This window comes from Aquarana catesbeiana, linkage group LG09 (assembly GCF_042186555.1).
Source record: "Aquarana catesbeiana isolate 2022-GZ linkage group LG09, ASM4218655v1, whole genome shotgun sequence".
In the NCBI taxonomy this organism is placed as follows: Eukaryota; Metazoa; Chordata; class Amphibia; order Anura; family Ranidae; genus Aquarana; species Aquarana catesbeiana.
This window is the reverse complement of record NC_133332.1, coordinates 17,998,716-18,019,183: the sequence shown is the minus strand read 5'-3', so window position 1 is coordinate 18,019,183 and position 20,468 is coordinate 17,998,716. Positions and strand designations below refer to the sequence as shown.

Genomic DNA, 20,468 nt, shown 5'->3' with positions numbered 1-20,468 from the left:
TATATTTAGCCGCGCTTTTGTTTTTCCTGTTAATAGGGAATGACTCAACCCATTCCAGGCCTAAGTATACGGCTGTTAAAACAAAGATCCTGCATTTAGGATCATAAACGATTTGCAAATTAAAGCCCCAACCTAATCACCTAATGGCCCCTTTTAATGCAGAAATGATTAAAAACAGATCCACATGCGGCGGTCTTTTAGCTGACAGAGGCACGTAGCGGTCTGACTGAAAGGGGAACGCTACCTTTCCACCTATGGGAAAAATGTGCATGTGTATGGTGACTAAATGCAGAGGTGATCAAATACCACCAAAAGAAAGCTCTATTTGTGGGAAAAAAAGACGTCAATTTTGTTTGGGTGCAGCGCCGCATGACCGCGCAATTGTCAGTTAAAGCTGTGCCGAATCGCAAAAAATAGCCTGGTCATTCAGCAGCCAAATTTTCCGGGGCTGAAGCGGTTGACACTGACAGGGGTGCTTACAATGATCTTTTTTTTACCCATTTATGTAAAATCTTTATTCCAAAAAGGAAAAAAAAATCTGTTTGCTGTAACTGATTATAAAGTGTGAGCTGGAGTTCAGCTTCAGTATCTAAATCTTCTAGTGGATCGAACACTCCCCTCCAGACTGGCAATGCTGCTGTCAAAAATTGTCCCCTGTGCTCCCTCACCCAGAGTAGAGGGGGGGGGACTCTAATACAGGAGATGTGTTACTGGCAATATCACCTGAGGGGAAAAAGCCTAAAAAAAAAAGAAAAGTAATGCAGCCACCACATGGAATGATTGGTAGGCTGCAATATATTCCATTTTTGATTTTCATTAGGGGTCAATAGGAACAATGCTCCTTATACTGGTGGTCCATAGGAAGAATGTTCCCCTTAAAGTGGTGCTCAGAATGCTACCCTTAAAGACAGCTAAAAAGATATTTTGTTTTTATCTTTCCTCCTGGCTTTGCTAAGTGATGCTGAACCTTGAACTCTGTAGGCACCATCAAAAAGGTGGTTCAGCCACAGCTCAAGGAACCCCTAGAAACCTCTGGAGGAACCCTGGTTGAGAATGGCTGTTTCTAGAGCCCCCAGGATTCATTTAAACCCCATTATACACCTAAAACCAACTAAAAACCTTTGTTTGGCCTTTTCTTTTTTTTTCCCCCCACCGATGACCTCATTTCCTCGTGAGTCTTCGTCATTGAAGCCATTGTAATGAATGCAAAGTCACTCACCATCATTTTCTCAAAGAGATCCATGATTTCCTTCTCAGAGAGATTCATCTTGCTTTCCTCCGGGATCGGGAACTCCGTTACTGCCGACAGCGAGTCCGTGGGGTGCTGGATAAGCGGTTTCTCCTTTTTCACGCCAGATTTCCTGAAACTGGTTAACCTGTCTCTCTACGGAGTAAAAAAAAAAAATAAATGAATCATCAAATGAATAAAATATGTCAAGTTTATTTTAATAACAAAAGCCTACTTCCAATGCCAACATTAGCCCTAACACTAATGCGAACAATATCCTTAACTCTGACGCTTATTTCTTTAAAGGGATAGTTCACCTTTACCACAAAACTGCCTATGCAGATAAGGGCATCTGTAGATAAAAAACAAACTGTGCCGATACCGATACATCCACAAATTCATGATCTCAGAGACGTAAGACTCAATTTAAAATGGTCCACAGGGCATATTACCCGTTCTGCACCAATATGGTAGACGCTACTAAAGCACAAAGCCCCTGGTGTTCACTACCACGTCCTACTTTACTCCACCGCCTCTGGGAATGTCCAACCATTGCTAGATATTGGAACTCGGTGCTAGCATACATTTTCAGAATCAATAAGATCCAGCTACCCAACAATCCGTTATTGTGTATATTTGGATGTGAACCACCAACTTCCACAACATCATCAGCAAGCTCACTCAACCCTACACAATGGACTCATAACTCTCCTAGTGGCTCGTAGGACGATCATGTCCCATTGGATTAAACCAACACCACGCCCAGCCTTTCAGCTGTGGAACGCTCAATCTTATCGCTCTTCAACCTTGAGAGAATGGACACCATTGTACCGAACTTCCACTCTCCTTAACGCTTTTTTGCAAGATGGCGTAAACCTAAGGCTGGCAATACATTATGCAACTTTCTTGCACAGTTTTCTTTTAGATTAATCAAAACCCTATAATATGAGGTCAAACCTAAACACCTTTGATTTGTATGCAATCAGGCAGGCTCTTGCAGTTCATAGTTGAAGGTAAATCCAAAGAAAATTGAATAAGAAAATTCTATAATGTATGGCCAGCTTAACTTAGACACCAACCCTAACAATAACCCTAAATCCAACACCAACAATACCCCCAACTCTAATGCTAACCCTAGCAATAACCCCAATGCTAGCAACTCTAATCCTAACTTAAACAATAACCCTAACTTCAAGGCTAATAATAACCCTAACTCCAAACTACTCTAACGTCAACGTTAACCCTAACAACCTAATTCCACTAATAGCCCTAATAAAAACCTAAATCCAATGCTAACAACAGCCCTAACTAATGGTAATGCTAACAACAGCCCTAACTGTTACGTTAACACTAACAATAACCCTAACTCCAAGGCTAACAACCGTCCTAACACTAAGACGCTATCCCTAACAATAACCCTAACTCCAACACTAACCCTAACAATAACCCTTACTCCAACGCTAACTATAACTCTAACTCCAACATTAACCCTAACAATAACCCCAGCTCCAACATTAACTATGGCTAATAACATCCCTACTCTAATGCTAACCCTAACAATACATAACTCCACTAATAGGCCTAACAAAAACCTAAATCCAATGCTAACAACAGTCCTAATCCTAAAGCGCTAACCCTAACAATAACCATAACTCCAACACTAACAATACCCCCAACTCCAATGCTAACCCTAGCAATAACCCCAATGCTAGCAACTCTAATGCTAACTTTAACAATAACCCTAACTCCAACGCTAGCAATAACCCTAACTCCAACACTAAAAAATAACCCTAACTTCAACACGAATAACAACCCTAACTCCAATGCAAACAATAACCCTAACAATAACCCCAGCTCCAACATTAACTCCTAACAATAACCCTAACTCCAACGCCAACAATAACCCTAACTCTATGCTAACCTTAACATCAACCCTTCACTCCAAAGCTAACCCTAACAATAACTCTAACTCTGATGCGAACACTAACAACAACCTATTTCCACTAATAGGCCTAACAAAAACCTAAATCCAATGCTAACAGCCCTAACTGTAACGCTAACCCTAACAATAGCCCTAACTCCATGGCTAACAACAGCCCTACCCCTAAGACGCTAGCCCTAAGAATAACCCTAACTCCAACACTCACCCCAACAATAACCCCAGCTCCAACATTAACCCTAACAATAACCCTAACTCCAACACCAACATAAACCCTAAGTCTATGCTAACCCTGACATCAACTCTTAACGCCAAAGCTAACCCTAATAATAACCCTAACTCTGATGCAAACACTAACAACCTATTTCCACTAATAACTCTAAAAAAAACTGCATCCAATGCTAACACCCCCCCCCCAACTCCAAAGCTAACCCTAATAACCCTAAAGCCAACACTAACCCTAACAATAACCCTAAAACCAACACTAACAATAAACCTAACACCAACCTAACTCCAACGCTAAACCTAGCTCCAACGCTAACAAGAACCCTAATTCCAAAGATAAACCTAAACTCAGCCCTAATTTTTTTTTTTTTGGTTTACAAAAAAATCAGCCCTAATTTGAACAGTAACCATAACCACAACTCTAAATTCACTGCTAACAATAAACGTAATTCTGACGCTAACCCGAACAATAACCCTAACCACAACAATTACTTTAATCCCAACACTAACAGTAACCTTTTGTTTGCTAGCAAAGTTGCATGTCAACACTGACATGGTGATCACATGGCTCTGTTGATAAACAAAGCCATGTCTGTGATCAACAAAGATACATTATTAGCAGTTGCCACTTTATTTAAGTGTTGTTTATAAATGTATATGAGTGTTGTAAAAAAAAAATAAAACATTCAGCAACACTTGTAAACATTGAACATAATAAGTGTTTGCCATTTGTCTACATCTAATATATTGCAAGAATTATTAATAGTACTTATGAAAAAATAGTAATAATAATAGTAGTAATAATATTATTGTTATTATTATTATTGATATTTTATTGTTTTAGTTAATGTGTAATTATTATTAATATTACTATTATTATCACCAATTATTAAATACTTGTATTACTACTAGTACTACTACAACAATTATTATATCAGCATAAAAATTAACCTCCAGCTTTTTTTTTTTTTTTTTTTTTTTTATGTAAGATAAGGAGATGGCAATGGTTAGAACCTCTATCAAGTTTTTATTGCTGTTCCTATTGTGAGAGTGTTCATCTGAATTTCTCCATTGCCCTGTACAGGAAGTGAGGTTAAATCTCTAAACAAAAGTTATGACAATTCCTACTCTTCATAAAACAAAACATGAAAAAAGAAAACAAAAAAAAAATGTTCTCCTTTTAATAGAAATGGCCTTGTATCTTTTGTGCTGAGTCATGAAAAAGCCCTTCTGGTAAATGCCATTACTGCTACACTATATTACCAAAAGTATTGGGACACCTGCCTTTACACGCACATGAACTCTAATGACATCCCAGTCTTAGTCTGTAGGGTTCAATATTGAGTTAGCCCACCCTTTGCAGCTATAACAGCTTCAACTCTTCTGGGAAGGCTGTCCACAAGGTTTAGGAGTGTGTCTATGGGAATGTTTGACCATTCTTCCAGAAGCGCATTTGTGAGGCCAGGCACTGATGTTGGACAAGAAGGCCTGGCTCGCAGTCTCTGCTCTAATTCATCCCAAAGGTGTTCTATCGGGTTGAGGTCAAGACTCTGTGCAGACCAGTCAAGTTCCTCCACCCCAAACTCGCTCATCCATGTCTTTATGGACCTTGCTTTGTGCACTGGTCCAAATCATTTGATGGAGGGGGGATTATGGTGTGGGGTCGTTTTTCAGGGTCGGGCTTGCCCACTTCGTTCCTGTGAAGGGAACTCTTAGAGCCGGTTCACACAGGGGCAGCACGACTTGCAGCGCGACTCACAGAGGCGACCTGCACATGACTTCAGCGGCGACTTGCAAAATGACTTCTGTATAGAAGTCAATGCAAGTCGCCTGAAGTTGCCCCAAAAGTAGTACAAGAACTTTTTTCTAAGTCAGAGCGACTTGAGTCACTCCTATTAGAACGGTTCCATTGTACAGAACGGAATGGGACAAGTCGCCCCTGCGTGAACCGGGTCTAAAGGCGTCAGCATACCAAGACATTTTGGAAAATTTCATGTTTCTAACTTTGTGGGAACAGTTTGGGGATGGCCCCTTCCTGGTCCAACATGACTGCTCACTAGTGCACAAAGCAAGGTCCATAAAGACATGGATGAGTGAGTTTGGGGTGGAGGAACTTGACTGACATGCACAGAGTCCTGACTTCAACCCGATAGAATACCTTTGGGATGAATAAGAGTGGAGACTGTGAGCCAGGCCTTCTCATCCAACATCAGTGCCTCACCTCACAAATGCACTTCTGGAAGAATGGTCAAACCTTCCCATAGACACACTCCTAAACCTTGTGGACAGCCTTCCCAGAAGAGTTGAAGCTTTTATAGCTGTAAACGGTGGGCCATTAAAGTTCATGGGTGTGTAAAGGCAAGCGTCCCAATACTTTTGGTAATATAGTGTATGTAAAAGGATAATGGATATTGTTGCACTACTAGAAAAAAGATTACGTGCAAAATATAATAGCAGCCAGCATCACCAGTGTAGTAACCATGTAAACATGTAAACAAAAAATACTAAATGCAACGCTAAGTGAAATGGAAAAAAATGGAAATGAAGGGTTGAATGGCCACCCTAAATATATTTAGGATGTGTGTAGTAATCAATCGTACACATAGTGGTGATTACAAATCACATTAAATGACGTAAAAACACAAACTTCAGTTGTTAGGAGCAATGTCCATAGTGCAATATGAATTCATCAACAAAGACAATGTGGTGTTTAAAGTGAGAGGAAAACACAGGTGAATGATGTTCTTAAATCGAGTGGGTAATCTTCATGTATTCGGGGTCCACACGTAAATATAGGGGGTAAATGCGCTTACCAGAAGGGATGGACACTCTCACCGTACGGCGGGGTGTCATTCAGGCTTGTGGATCTACCGATCCTGGGAATGCTTGCTGAAAGGTGCTGGTGGTGGGTTCCAGTAATCACATCCGAGGCGGCCTTGAATAAGGGATGGTTTTTGGATCCTCAATGGAATGGATGGATTCCCCTCTTGCAGCGAACAGGTGGTTGAGAAGTGCAGCTTTCACCACATCAAATAAGCATTCATGCCGGGAAAAGAAAGAATCTCCACATGGTGCATGAACCAGTAAAAAAAGGTTTATTGGAAACCATCAAAGAGAAAGGGATACTTCACAAACATCAGATAAAAATGGATAAAAGTAGTGATCACTGTAGTGATCATGACATGTTTCGGACGATAGTCCTTCTACATGCCCCAGTAGAAGGACTATCGTCCGAAACATGTCGGGTTGCTGAATTTTGGATAAAAGTAGTGATCACAAATCAGATAAAAAATTGCGTGGTAACAAGGTAACGGCTTCAGCAACCCGACATGTTTCGGACGATAGTCCTTCTACTGGGGCATGTAGAAGGACTATCGTCCGAAACATGTCATGATCACTACAGTGATCACTACTTTTATCCATTTTTATCTGATGTTTGTGAAGTATCCCTTTCTCTTTGATGGTTTCCAATAAACCTTTTTTTACTGGTTCATGCACCATGTGGAGATTCTTTCTTTTCCCGGCATGAATGCTTATTTGATGTGGTGAAAGCTGCACTTCTCAACCACCCGTTCGCTGCAAGAGGGGAATCCATCCATCCATTGAGGATCCAAAAACCATCCCTTATTCAAGGCCGCCTCGGATGTGATTACTGGAACCCACCACCAGCACCTTTCAGCAAGCATTCCCAGGATCGGTAGATCCACAAGCCTGAATGACACCCCGCCGTACGGTGAGAGTGTCCATCCCTTCTGGTAAGCGCATTTACCCCCTATATTTACGTGTGGACCCCGAATACATGAAGATTACCCACTCGATTTAAGAACATCATTCACCTGTGTTTTCCTCTCACTTTAAACACCACATTGTCTTTGTTGATGAATTCATATTGCACTATGGACATTGCTCCTAACAACTGAAGTTTGTGTTTTTACGTCATTTAATGTGATTTGTAATCACCACTATGTGTACGATTGATTACTACACACATCCTAAATATATTTAGGGTGGCCATTCACTCCTTCATTTCCGTTTTTTTCCATTTCACTTAGCTCTGCATTTAGTATTTTTTGATTAAATATAGTGTATGTGGCAAGTCTGGGCCTGGCCCATTTTGCACATTAATCTTCTATATGTTTATCTATAAAACAAAAAAAATTAATAATATATATATATATATATATATATATATATATATATATATATATATATACACACCCACATACACAGAGTATATATATATATATATATATATATATATACACCCACCCACATACACAGAGTATGTATATATATATATATATATATATATATATATATATACACACACATATATATATATATCTATATATATATATATATATATATACATATATATATACACCCACATACACAGAGTATATATATATATATATATATATATATATATATATATATATATATATATATATACACACATACACACACATACACAGTATATATATATTTTTTTTGTGTGTTACTTATTTACAAACACCTGACCCTGAGTCTTTGGCCAACTCCATACAGAAAAATCCAACTTACAGAGAGCAGAATTTGAAATCTGGAGGCTTGGGAACGAGGGTGGAATATTAAATTAGACCCAAAAAAAAAAAAAAAAAAAGAAAAGAAAATGGAGCTAGGATTGAAAAATAACATCTAATTTTGCTCGGCGTAGCCCGGGTTCAGCTAGTTGTAAATATCTCTGAAATGGAATCGCGCTATAAACAGCTACAGTGTACCATTATCAGTAATGGGAAAAGAATAGGCTCATTAGAGTATGGAAGAGCTATATGACATGCTAATGATGTGATAATTAAGGTGTCAGAGTATAGCTAACAATCGGAGAGTGCCTCTTCCTTGGCTGATGGCGTTGGGGGGTGAAAAGTGCGCCCTTGATCTCTGACTTTCGTTGGCTTTCGATGTTTATACCCCCTGGAGATGCTGCTTGCTCTGCATGATTTTTAAAGGAGCAGAATCCTGGTGACTTTATGAATTCTGCTATGAGCAAGATGGGAAGTGGAGAGTGGCTACTGATAATTATAGTCAATCCTAAATTTCGGATGCCAAAACATTTGGATTGAATGTCACAGATTTGGATGGACAAATTGCGAACCAAATTTTAGTGGTTTTTGGTTTTGGATTTCCAAAAGACTTTGAGGAGCAGAAAGACCAAAGGCTGCTCTAAAAGTTGTGTCCACCTCATACCACCTTCTTCTATTGCCTGAGCACCCTTAGATTGAATTCCGGTTCCACCAAATCGCACCATTCGATCTTAGTAACCCTGGTAGACTTTTTAAAGTAAGTTACTCAGGCTGTTTTTGTTTTTGTTTTTTTGTAACCTAATTATTTTTAAGGCCAAGCTGTCAGGAGATTCCCAAACCACTCTGCACGGTTTTACATTGTTTGCTGCTCTGTAAAAAAAAGTACACACTCTTTGATGCCTGGTTTGCATTTCCATTGAGTGCCATATGACTTTCAGTTTAAAATTTCTAATTTTGGGAGCTTCCTACATTTTTTAAAAAAGCTCAGCTGAACCACAGCCGATTCAAGTTTTCAGAAGTTGACTCTTTTCATCATTGGGACAGCATCAAAGATACAGTAAGAAAGCACCAATGGAACCACATCTTCCCAAAAAAAGCTAAAGATCAGCTCTTTATACAGCTAAGGTCCTGGGGCCCAACTGTTGGCCCTTTGGTACCGATTGTATGGCCCTCAGGCCCCAGCAGCCAGTAGTATGAGAAAAGAGATGTCCTCTGTAAGGGTCTCCAGCATGTCACCAGTCTTTGGCAAACGCCAGCAGTATGTTCTAACACCCTTCTATACCACTAAATCTACTGAATGTTATGTGTGCTTGCCTATAGTGTGTATCGAGGGCCACGGTTGAGGCCCCTTATATCTAGTTGACCACCACTAAGTTAAGGTAACCATGGTGGCTTAGTAAAGCCGGCCATACACCAGTAGAACTTATTAAAAAATTTTCATTTTCAGGGCATTTATTTAATTTTCTAATAGTTAGTGACTATTGTTTTTTGACCATAGTGATGAGAAATTTAAAGGAGCAAGATGGAACATTTTTCTTGTTTCTTATTACAGCGGAACCTTGGTTTACGAGTAACGCGGTTAACGAGCGTTTTGAAAGACGAGCAACTTTTTAAAAAAAAATCTGACTCGGTTTGCGAGTGTTATCTCGCAAAACGAACAGAATTCAAGCTAATGGGCGGTGCAGTACCGCATTTGGCCACAGGTGCGGGGGCGTCGGGGACACTCGGAACGGTTCGGAGCCATTCGGAAATACTCAGAATGACTCAGAAACACTCGGAAATACTCCATTCCCGAGCCTTTTCGAGGCTTTCCGGGCTGTCCCCGAGTATTTCCGAGGCTCTCCGGCGCCCCCCCCCCACCTCTGGCCACATGCGGTATTGCATGTAATAGAAGTCAATGCAGAACTAATTATCTTCGTTTCCATTGACTTCTATGGGGAAACTCGCTTTGATATGCGAGTGATTTGTATTACAAGCATTCTCATGGAAGGGATTATGCTCATAATCCAAGGTTCCACTGTATAGAGCTCAGTGTTTTGGTCAACAAATGTGACATTACCCAGCCTGGTCAACAAATGTGACATTACCCAGCCTGTTCACTTCCTTGGCCAGAAACCCCCAGCCACAAAAGCAAATGGGCAGGGAATGGAGCAGGTCACATCATTGCCTAAAGATGTGGCGGCACCACATTCGATGACATTCAAAAATTCATTAAAAAAAATTCTTGGCGACGTTGAAAAAATTGTAAAAAATTCTCAGTACGTTTGATGACATTTGAAAATTCATCGGAAAATTCTCAGTATATTCAATGACATTTAAAAAATATATATCTATATATCTATATATATAGATATATATATATCTATATATCTATAAATATAGATATATAGATATAGATATCTATATATCTATATAGATATATAGATATCTATATCTATATAGATATAGATATCTATATATCTATATTTATAGATATATATATATATATATATCTATATCTATATATAGATATGTATATATCTATATATAGATAGATATATATATATATATATATATATATATATATATATATATCTATCTATATATATAAAAATTCTCAGTTTATTCAATGACTTAATGAATGTGGTTCAAAAGTTCTTCAAAATGTAGTTTGCTTTTACCATACGATCTTGGATTGCGGGGACTTTCCCCGAACAAAAAAAAACACATATACGGTTAGATATTAGTTTATTCAAGAAAAATATTCCAGTCCTGCCTCTTCGAAAATTTCTTGTCACTGAGGCTGAAAATTTTCAAACAAAATGCTATAAGTGTATGCCCAGCTTCAGTCTCCATCAGGGGGCTTTCCCCCTTATTTCCTAACCTAGTGACCACACAGAAAGTGAAAAAAGTACCTGTCCGCAAATAAAAAAAAAAGGTTCAGCGTTTTAAACTTTCCTCCCCACTTTATCCAAAAGCACAAAGAAAAACTTTGCTGGAGTGCGTCCCATCTGCAGATACCGATTTCCATCTGCAGCTTAATATCGTAGCCTATAAATGGAGCTTATTGTATATTGCCGCAAGGCTCCCATCAGTGACGCCTCCGTAAATATAAATCCAAATTAATTAAATTCCCCTAAAACTTTGGACTCGAACATCAAAAGTTATAGGCTGCAATTGTAAAAAATTATTAAGAAAGAAATAAAAAAAACAAAAAAAAAACAACATATACAAAATAACAGGCAATGAGGGTAACAAAATCAGATTTATTTTTTTATTTTTTTTTACGATTTAGGCAAGTAAATCATTTCATGCACTTAAAGGCAATTGTTTCAAATTAGGAGCATTAGAGAGCCTCTCATAGAGGAAATTATGATGATGATGAAAATTCCCAAAAGCACCAAGCGTTAAAAAGGCAAATGGACAGCGATGATTAGAGTGAGATCCTGGTGTAATAATCATGTCGCAAGCAACAAGCGTTATATCATGCACATGCTTTAGTATCATTGGTGGAAAAAAGGTTTAGTGACCAGGACACACAGCATGCAAGAGAGGTCAGAAATCCCCTTACCACATCGTCCGCCAAGGTTTTTATATGAATGTTCTATAGAAAATCAAACAAGGAGAATAAAGTAAACACAAAGTAATCAAGAAAGAAAAAAAAAAAAAAACACAAATCACCAGTCCCAGATCAACTGAGTAAGAATAATTATAGAGATATTATCATAAATCAGGGCTCTGAGAACAATGCACTGACTATGTTTTTCTTAAAAAGAACCAGTCTTGATTGGGCTTACGCAAATATGTAAATTTTAGGTCTTGAAGGGTCAGTTCACTCAAAGCTGATATTTCAGTGATCAGTAGATGTTGGAGAGCTAAATCACTTGATCAATTCATATATCTCCAGGTTAAATCCCAAGGTCTGCACACCTGCTGTGTCCATTTCGAGGGGCTCCCACCAATTCCTGAGCCAAGTTCTCATGTCTGTATATGAGCTATGTTTTATTATGAGGGGTTCTCACCATCCCTATGCCAAGCTCCCAGGTCTGTACACATGTTGTGTTCATTATGAGGGGTTTCCACCACCCCTGTGCTGAGTTCCCAGGTCTGCACTCCTGCTGTGCCCATTATGAGGGGCTCCTGGCATTACTGCGCTGAGTTCTTGGGTCTGTACATCTTCTATGTCCATTATAGGGTTCCCCCATCCCTATGCTGAGTTTCCAGGTCTGTATACCCACTGTGCCCATTATGAGGGTTTCCCACCATCCCTATGTTGAGTTACCTGGTCTGTACACCTGCTGTGTCCATTATGATGGGTTCCTACCATGCCTCTGCTAAGTTCCCAGGTCTGTACACCTGCTGTGTCCATTATGAGGAGTTCTTACCACCCCTGTGCTGAGTTCCCAGGTCTGTACACCTGCTGTGCCAATTATGAGGATTTCCCACCATCCCTGTGCTGAGTTCCTGAGTCTGTACACCTGCTGGGTCCAATATGAGGGCCTCCCCCCATCCCTAGGCTCAGTTCCCATGTCTGTACACCCTCTGTGTTCATTATAATAGGCTCCCTGCTATATTTTTTATTTTAAATAAAGCAGAGTGTAAGAGGAAGAGCTGGAACACACACAGGTGGGCAGGAACGCCCAACACTCCCAGGTACACAAGAACAGAGGCAGATATTAATTGTGGGGAGATGTCACTGCTGGAGTATCCAAGACATTTAAGAAACCAGTGGTAACTCAGACCTCCAGGCTCCACCTACAACTAAATAGGAATGATTGTAGACACTCACTCAGGTTGAACTGGATGGACTGGTGTCTTTATTCAACCTAACTATGTAACTATGTAAATATCATTTTGAATGCACTGGCCCCTTAAATCATTGCATTTGTGCAGACTTGAAATGTCTATCTTGGCCCTCTCATTTAACTGTTGATAGATTCTCAGCCCTAATCGTCAAAGCAGGGAGGCCCCTGAGATTCAGTTGTTGTCCTACCAAATACTCATCATGCTAGCTGTACCCCAGCCCCAGAATGTACATAGTCAAGTATTAAACCACCAGTTATTATACAACTCAAGGAGACATCAAGAGAAATCACCAGGTGAAAATCCACTGAAGAAGCCAATGTTGGCGAAACATGTTGGGATATCACATCAAGCATTGATCACTTTCATTACATGGATACCATGGGTTCAACAGTACTAATTGTATTATGCTTTGCCATTAGTTTTTATCTTATGTTTTATTAAACTCTTTACTTTTTGTCGTTTTGTGTAAAAAAATTCATATTTTTATATAAACTTTGTATAGTAGGACGGCACAGTGGTAACGTGGTTAGCACTTTCGCCTAGCAGTAAAAAGGTTTGTTGGTTCAAATCCCAACCACAACACCACCTGCCTGGAGTTTGCATGTTCTCCCTATGCCTGTGTGGGTTTCCTCTGGGTACTCTGGTTTCCACCCACACTCCAAAGACATGCTGGTAGGTTAATCGGATCCCATCTAAATTGGCCCTGGTATGTATATGTGAGTTGGGGACCTTAGATTGTACGCTCCTTGAGGGTAGGGACTGATGTGAATGTATAATATATATGTAAAGCGCTGCGTAAATTGACGGCACTATAGAAGTACCTGAAATATTAATCATATAGTCCTTTGATGTAGGCACCGCTATAATCCCAATCATCCCACTTTTGTCTATTCCAATTTACCATGGGTGAGGTGCCGGATACTATAGGGTCACCCAATCTACCTTTTAAGCTATAGGTCTGTGTTATTTGCAACTGTTATGCACACTCAGGAGCAGTGAAGACAGTTGATTGGGCAGACCTTGGGAGACATCTCAACTCTGACTCCCATCTCCGTAATGTAGCCTCAGACAATAAAAAGCAGAGATATAAATCTTTTGGGTCTGTGCAATTCTAATCTATTCATACTGAATAATTAAAGTCTTGCATAGGCTCGGCAGTAATGTGGCAACACATAAATGCCTTGTGTAGCAAACGTTCCATTCTCAGCTGCAGACAAGTCCACATGCAAGACGGCAATATCTGAACATATTCCACTGTAAATATTGGATGTGTTAAAAGCTTGCTGAGGCACAACGAAACAAATTATTTACAAAGTGTCTGATTTCACTGCCTGCTTTACAATATCCAATATGTCAGGAAGTTGGAGTCACCATAAAAAGTTACAAGTTGAGAAAGGAATAAAGAAAAGGGGAAACTCTGATACAATATGAACCCCTTACCCTACTTCCCCCTCTTTTTTTTTTATTATTATAATATTATATATTATTCAAAAATAGGCACAAACTGCCATTTTCTAAACTCACTTTACTAATGAAAGAAAAATGTGAATTTCACATCTACAAACTAGAATACAAAATCAATATATAAATGAATAATACAGGATGCATATCTCTGTAAAGTATTAATTGACTCTTAACTATTACTATCCTATTTTGCAAAAATGAATGTTTTCTTTCTCATTGTACCTTAATGCTTTCAAAAGTTACATTGAAATGTTGTATGATTTTCGTATGTTCACTCAATAAAAATTTATGAAACAAACAAAAAAAAAAAGTTACAAGTTATTGCTATTGAGATGTATAAAAGGACTCATGAGGGATACTCCTACTGTGCCTTGTGTATAGAGATACGGAGGTTATTAAAAAAAAATCAGGAAACAAAAAAGAATAACATGGAAGAGATCCAATTAAGTAAAATAGTTAATACCAAAAGGTCTACTGCAACCATTCTCAACCGGGGTTCAATGGAAGCATGTATAGTAAAAAAAAGTTGGGGGGGGTGCACAATGTCAACACTGTGTGTGGGAGTCACCGACAGTCTGTCCCCCAGTGTCATGACCTGGGAAAAACTAAAATGAAGTAAGCGGTCATTAGATTAGGGTGATTAAACATAACCTGTGCCCCTTTATATTAGGAGTCTCTCTTTACATCATGAGTACTCATCAGAGTGCCTCCTTACATCAGGATCCCCATCAGAGTGTCCCCTTATATCAGGTGACCCCATCAGTGTCCTCTTACATCAGGTGTCCTCCATCACAGTGTCCCCCTACATCAGGTGTCCCATCAGAGTGCCCCCTTACATTAGGTGTCTTCTATCACATTGCCCCCTTACATAAGGTATCTTCCATCACAGTGCCCCCTTACATCAGGTGTCCTCGATCAGAGTGCCCCCTTACATTAGGTGTCTTCTATCACATTGCCCCCTTACATCAGGTGTCTTCCATCACAGTGCCCCCTTACATCAGGTGTCCTCCATCAGAGTGCCTCCTTACATCAGGATCCCCATCAGAGTGTCCCCTTACATCAGGTGACCCCATCAGTGTCCCCTTACATCAGGTGTCCTCCATCACAGTGTCCCCCTACATCAGGTGTCCCATCAGAGTGCCCCCTTACATTAGGTGTCTTCTATCACATTGCCCCCTTACATAAGGTATCTTCCATCACAGTGCCCCCTTACATCAGGTGTCCTCCATCAGAGTGCCCCCTTACATCAGGTGTCTTCCATCACAGTGCCCCCCTACATCAGGTGTCTTCGATCACAGTGCCCCCTACATCAGGTGTCTTCCATCACAGTGCCCCCCTACATCAGGTGTCTTCGATCACAGTGCCCCCCTACGTCAGGTGTCTTCCATCACAGTGCCCCCTTACATCAGGTGTCCTCCATCACAGTGTCCCCCTACATCAGGTGTCCCATCAGAGTGCCCCTTACATCAGGTGTCTTCCATCACAGTGCACCCCTACATCAGGTGTCTTCCATCACAATGCCCCCCTACATCAGGTGTCTTCCATCACAGTGCCCCCCTACATCAGGTGTCCCATCAGAGTGCCCCCTTACATCAGGTGTCTTCCATCACAGTGCTCCCCTTATATCAGGTGTCTTCCATCACAGTGCCCTCTTACATCAGGTGTCCTCCTTCAGAGTGCCTCCTTACATCAGGATCCCCATCAGAGTGTCCCCTTACATCAGGTGACCCCATCAGTGTCCCCTTACATCAGGTGTCCTCCATCACAGTGTCCCCCTACATCAGGTGTCCCATCAGAGTGCCCCCTTACATTAGGTGTCTTCTATCACATTGCCCCCGTACATAAGGTATCTTCCATCACAGTGCCCCCTTACATCAGGTGTCTTCCATCACAGTGCCCCCCTACATCAGGTGTCTTCGATCACAGTGCCCCCCTACATCAGGTGTCTTCGATCACAGTGCCCCCTACATCAGGTGTCTTCCATCACAGTGCCCCCCTACATCAGGTGTCTTCGATCACAGTGCCCCCCTACGTCAGGTGTCTTCCATCACAGTGCCCCCTTACATCAGGTGTCCTCCATCACAGTGTCCCCCTACATCAGGTGTCCTCCATCACAGTGTCCCCCTACATCAGGTGTCCCATCAGGGTGCCCCTTACATCAGGTGTCTTCCATCACAGTGCACCCCTACATCAGGTGTCTTCCATCACAATGCCCCCTACATCAGGTGTCTTCCATCACAGTGCCCCCCTACATCAGGTGTCCCATCAGAGTGCCCCCTTACATCAGGTGTCTTCCATCACAGTGCTCCCCTACATCAGGTGTCTACCATCACAGTGCCCCCTTACATCAGGTGTCTCATCAGAGTGCCCCTGCTCCTTACATCAGGTGTCTTCCATCACAGTGCCCCCCCTCCACATCAGGCGTCCCGATTAATGTGCCCCTTTACATGGATTAGTTCTCTTGTGGGTTAAATGAAGCCTAACTTCATTCAACACACTTCATGTTAATCGGGGGCAGTCTTTCTCAATGGTTTTACCCTAGAAGAACCCTTAAATTAATTTTCCAGTCTCAGGGAACCCTTACTAAAACTATTCATCAGGGGTCAATGGCAAAAAAACACTTATATTGATGGTCATTAGGCAGATTGCAACCTTTAGCCCCCATTCACGTTGGCACGATTTGACATGCGATTTTACATGTCTGATGCACTGTCCCAATCGATGCAACGCCGACTTTTCAGCACAGCACAGATTTCCAAAAGTAGTTCCTGCACTACTTTTGGTGACTTCGGGGGCGATTTTAACAGACATCTGTGCACGAACCCGCACAGATGTCTTTCAAATCGCCCCCGAACTCCCACTAAAATGCAGGTTTGAAATCGTGCGAGTTCAGCTGAACTCGCACGATTTCAAACCCGCGTTCAGTCTGAACATACGCTTCCGGACAGCTAAACACATATCTGTTGTCGTGCTGCTGGCTTTGCCAGGTGCCATTGGTCCTGGAACTATGCAGGCATCATCAAATAGCAAGTCAATCAGCCACAGCTCAAGGAACTAGTAATCTATTTGGAAACCCTGGTTAGGAATGGATGGTCTAAGGAAGCCATTCTCAACCAGAGTTCCTCCAGAGGCTGCTAGGGTTTCCCCGAGTTGTGACTGATCGACTTCCCATTTGATGGTGTCTACACGGTTCCAGAGTTGTCTACACCGTTCCAGGATCAAAGCCAGTGGCATGAACACAGTGAGTTTTTTTTTTAGCTGTCTGTACAGAAATTCTGACCACCAATGTAAGAGGGTAATTTTTTCCCACTGACCCCCAATGAGTTGCTTCTAGAAGAGGCCTAACATCTGCACCCTATTTCAAGGGTTCCTCTAAAGAAAAAGGTCGAGAAAGGTTGGTCATCAGTTTGACGGAAATCAAAGTCAAAGTCATTCTCGATGGTGTATTTATATCCGTTCAGTCGCGAGAAGCCCATTATGTGATTGAGCAACCTACTCTTAAAAAAGGGTAACATCACTTTCCAGTTAAAAATAATATAGCAAAAAAATATATTACAGCATATATAATTGCTAGGCAAGCCATGGCATTGACATTGGTCCTAGAACTGTGCAAGCACCATCAAAAAGCAAGCCAATCAGCCACAGCTCAAGGAACCATTAGCAACCTCTGGAGGAACCTCAGGATTCCTCCAGAGGTTGCTAGGGGTTTCCCGAGTTCTGATTGTCTGACCTCCCATTTGATGGTGTCTACATGGTTCCCGGACCAACACCACTTGGTAAAGCCAGCTGCAGGACCACAGTGGTCTTTTTAGCTGTCTGTAAGGGGGAAAATTCTGACCACCACTATAAGAGGTTCCCCAACTTTTGAACCCTATTTCAAGGGTTCTTGTAGAGAAAATGGTTGGGAAAGGTTGGTCTACAGTTTGACGAAAACCAAAGTCATTCTAGATCGTGTGCTCACATCTGTGCAGTTTGAAGAAGCTGATGAGGTGATTGAGCAGCCTAATTTTTAAAGTGTAACTCCACTTTCATGGAAACAAAATATTTAGCATATACAATTGCTACACAAGCGTGTTTTTAACAATTACTTTTTCTTTTCTATCTGAAGCGGTAATTTTCTCTAAAGTCTCATACAATATGGCAAACTGGAGGAGTACAGTGCACCGTTGTACAGAACACACCCCTAAAATGTAATTTCCTGCTTGAATGATTGGCTTACTGATTTTTCAAGAAGTCTGCACTAAGATACAAGTCAATATTTTGGCACCCACTGCAATAGGAATTTCAACTTTAGTAAGAGTGATTAAATATTTCTAAAGGAATGCAGACACTGTGCGGCTTTTCTCATTACAGCACAGAGTGCACCAGTTGATTATAATGAACCAGACTCAGAGTCAGAATCAGTTTCTTCAGAGCAACGCAAGGTAAGAATCTGCTACAACCGTTGTTGAAATCCCTGCAATGTACAGTACATTGATCATTCAGTGGGGATCTTTTCCTCTTTAAGCTTGTGGAGAATGTATGTCTCTATACAGAAATGGTTGGTAGTCATGCTTAAGGCCCCATTCTGGACATGTGCAGTTCGTTTCATTCCGAATTAAAATTAGAATAGTACCGAATTTAAATGAATCCGAAATAACGAACATTCGGACTAAATTGGAACTCGAATCGTTTTCAAATCATTTTCGAATACTTTTCGAATGCAAATCGTTTTAAAATTCGATTTAGAAAAGGTTTCGAATAAGTTTCAAATTCGAAAACTTTTCGAATTCAAACAGCTTTCCAATTTCCAAAGAGAATAAAGGAGAATAGAAAATAAAGGAATAGAATAGAAAAAAATATATATTATTTTTTCTATTCAATTCCTTTATTTTCTATTATATTTTATCCTCTTTGGAAATTGGAATTCTATTCAAATTTGAAAACTATTCGAATTAAAAAAACTATTCAAAATTGATTCGAAAACCTTTCGAATCGTTTTGAATTTGAAAAATTTGAATCGATTCGAAAATTAACAAAACTAATTCCGAAAATGAATTAAATGAATTAAACAAATTTAACATAGCAACTTTATGTAAATAACTAAACGAAACAATTTTTTTTTTGTTCTGCATATGTCTACCCCATTCACAACAAAGTTTTCCATTGAGACTAGTATGACACCCCTGTGTTTTATTGCAATGTGCTAAAAAATGTTTATGCAACATGGACGGACATGGTGCAGCAATTAAAAAGGGGGAAAAATATGCATTGCAACATGCGAAAAAATAAAATGCATTTAAAATCTGCATGCCAACTCATGTAAACGTGCTTACATTAATACAAGGAAAATGTGGGAGCTGTAGTATTATTGGGCTCTTCTCTGGTAGTTTGATCCCAGTACAAACCAGAGGGGGAGATTTTGCCCTCCCGCCCCTCAAAAAAATAAAAAACAAAACTGGAGTTGATGTCACCATAAGATGCCCATGGTAAAAGGAGATGAAAAAAAATTCCATCAATGGGTTTCATGGCACTGTAGTGGCCACGTCATTGGGATAGGTGTACTTTACACTAAATAAAAGATAACATGAAAATAGGGAAATAAAAATAATAATAAAAAAAAGAAAAAGAAAAAGAGAAAGAATAAGAAAAAGAAAAAGATAAAATAAAAAAAGAAGAAGAAGAAGAAGAAATTGTTAACAATAATTATTATGAAGTACTATTATTATGGTTTAGAAATTGTATTATTATTATTATTGTCATTATTATTACTCATAATAATCATTCTAATAATAATGGTCACTGTCTGTATTTTGCGATAATTAGATAAATATACAAATTGTATTACCTTGTATTAGAACCTAGCTGAATAAATACTATTGTGCAAAAAAGTATAAACCTGAGGTAATTATATCTTGACTTACATGATTTTTATGTTTGCTTAATTAGTAAGAGAAAATGTTAGAACATCAAAGTACATGGTTTACGTGACTTGTAGTGTGATCAACCAAATATGTGATATATTATACAAAAGTGATATTTATTAGTCTGATTAATCTATAATTAGAATTCATGATTAATTTTAATAGACATAAGTTTTCGATTTTTTTTTTTTTTCAAAACATGATATGTGAGAAAAGTATACCATTAGACAAATTAACCGTAGTAGGCAAGTTAAATGTAATTTATTGAATCATCATGCTAACAAATATCATTTTGTATAATGTATCATGAATTTATTTATTCATAGTATTTATTTATCAAGAATAACAGATCTGTTTATCTA

At 39.8% G+C, this 20,468-nt stretch overlaps 1 protein-coding gene across 4 annotated transcripts in view; it reads right to left on the bottom strand.

The window, feature by feature from the left end:
* DIAPH2 (diaphanous related formin 2) overlaps window positions 1-20,468 on the bottom strand; it is a 1,573,862-nt gene that overhangs the window by 1,427,307 nt on the left and 126,087 nt on the right. For 3 of the 4 annotated variants that reach the window (XM_073598133.1, XM_073598134.1, XM_073598136.1), the window contains exons 2-3: window positions 11,505-11,537; window positions 1,220-1,384 (exon numbers count right to left, since the gene is read on the bottom strand). In XM_073598133.1, coding sequence (XP_073454234.1) covers window positions 1,220-1,384; window positions 11,505-11,537 — 198 coding nt within the window. The remainder of the gene's footprint in view (window positions 1-1,219; window positions 1,385-11,504; window positions 11,538-20,468) is intronic. The other variant, XM_073598135.1, reaches the window with a different exon arrangement.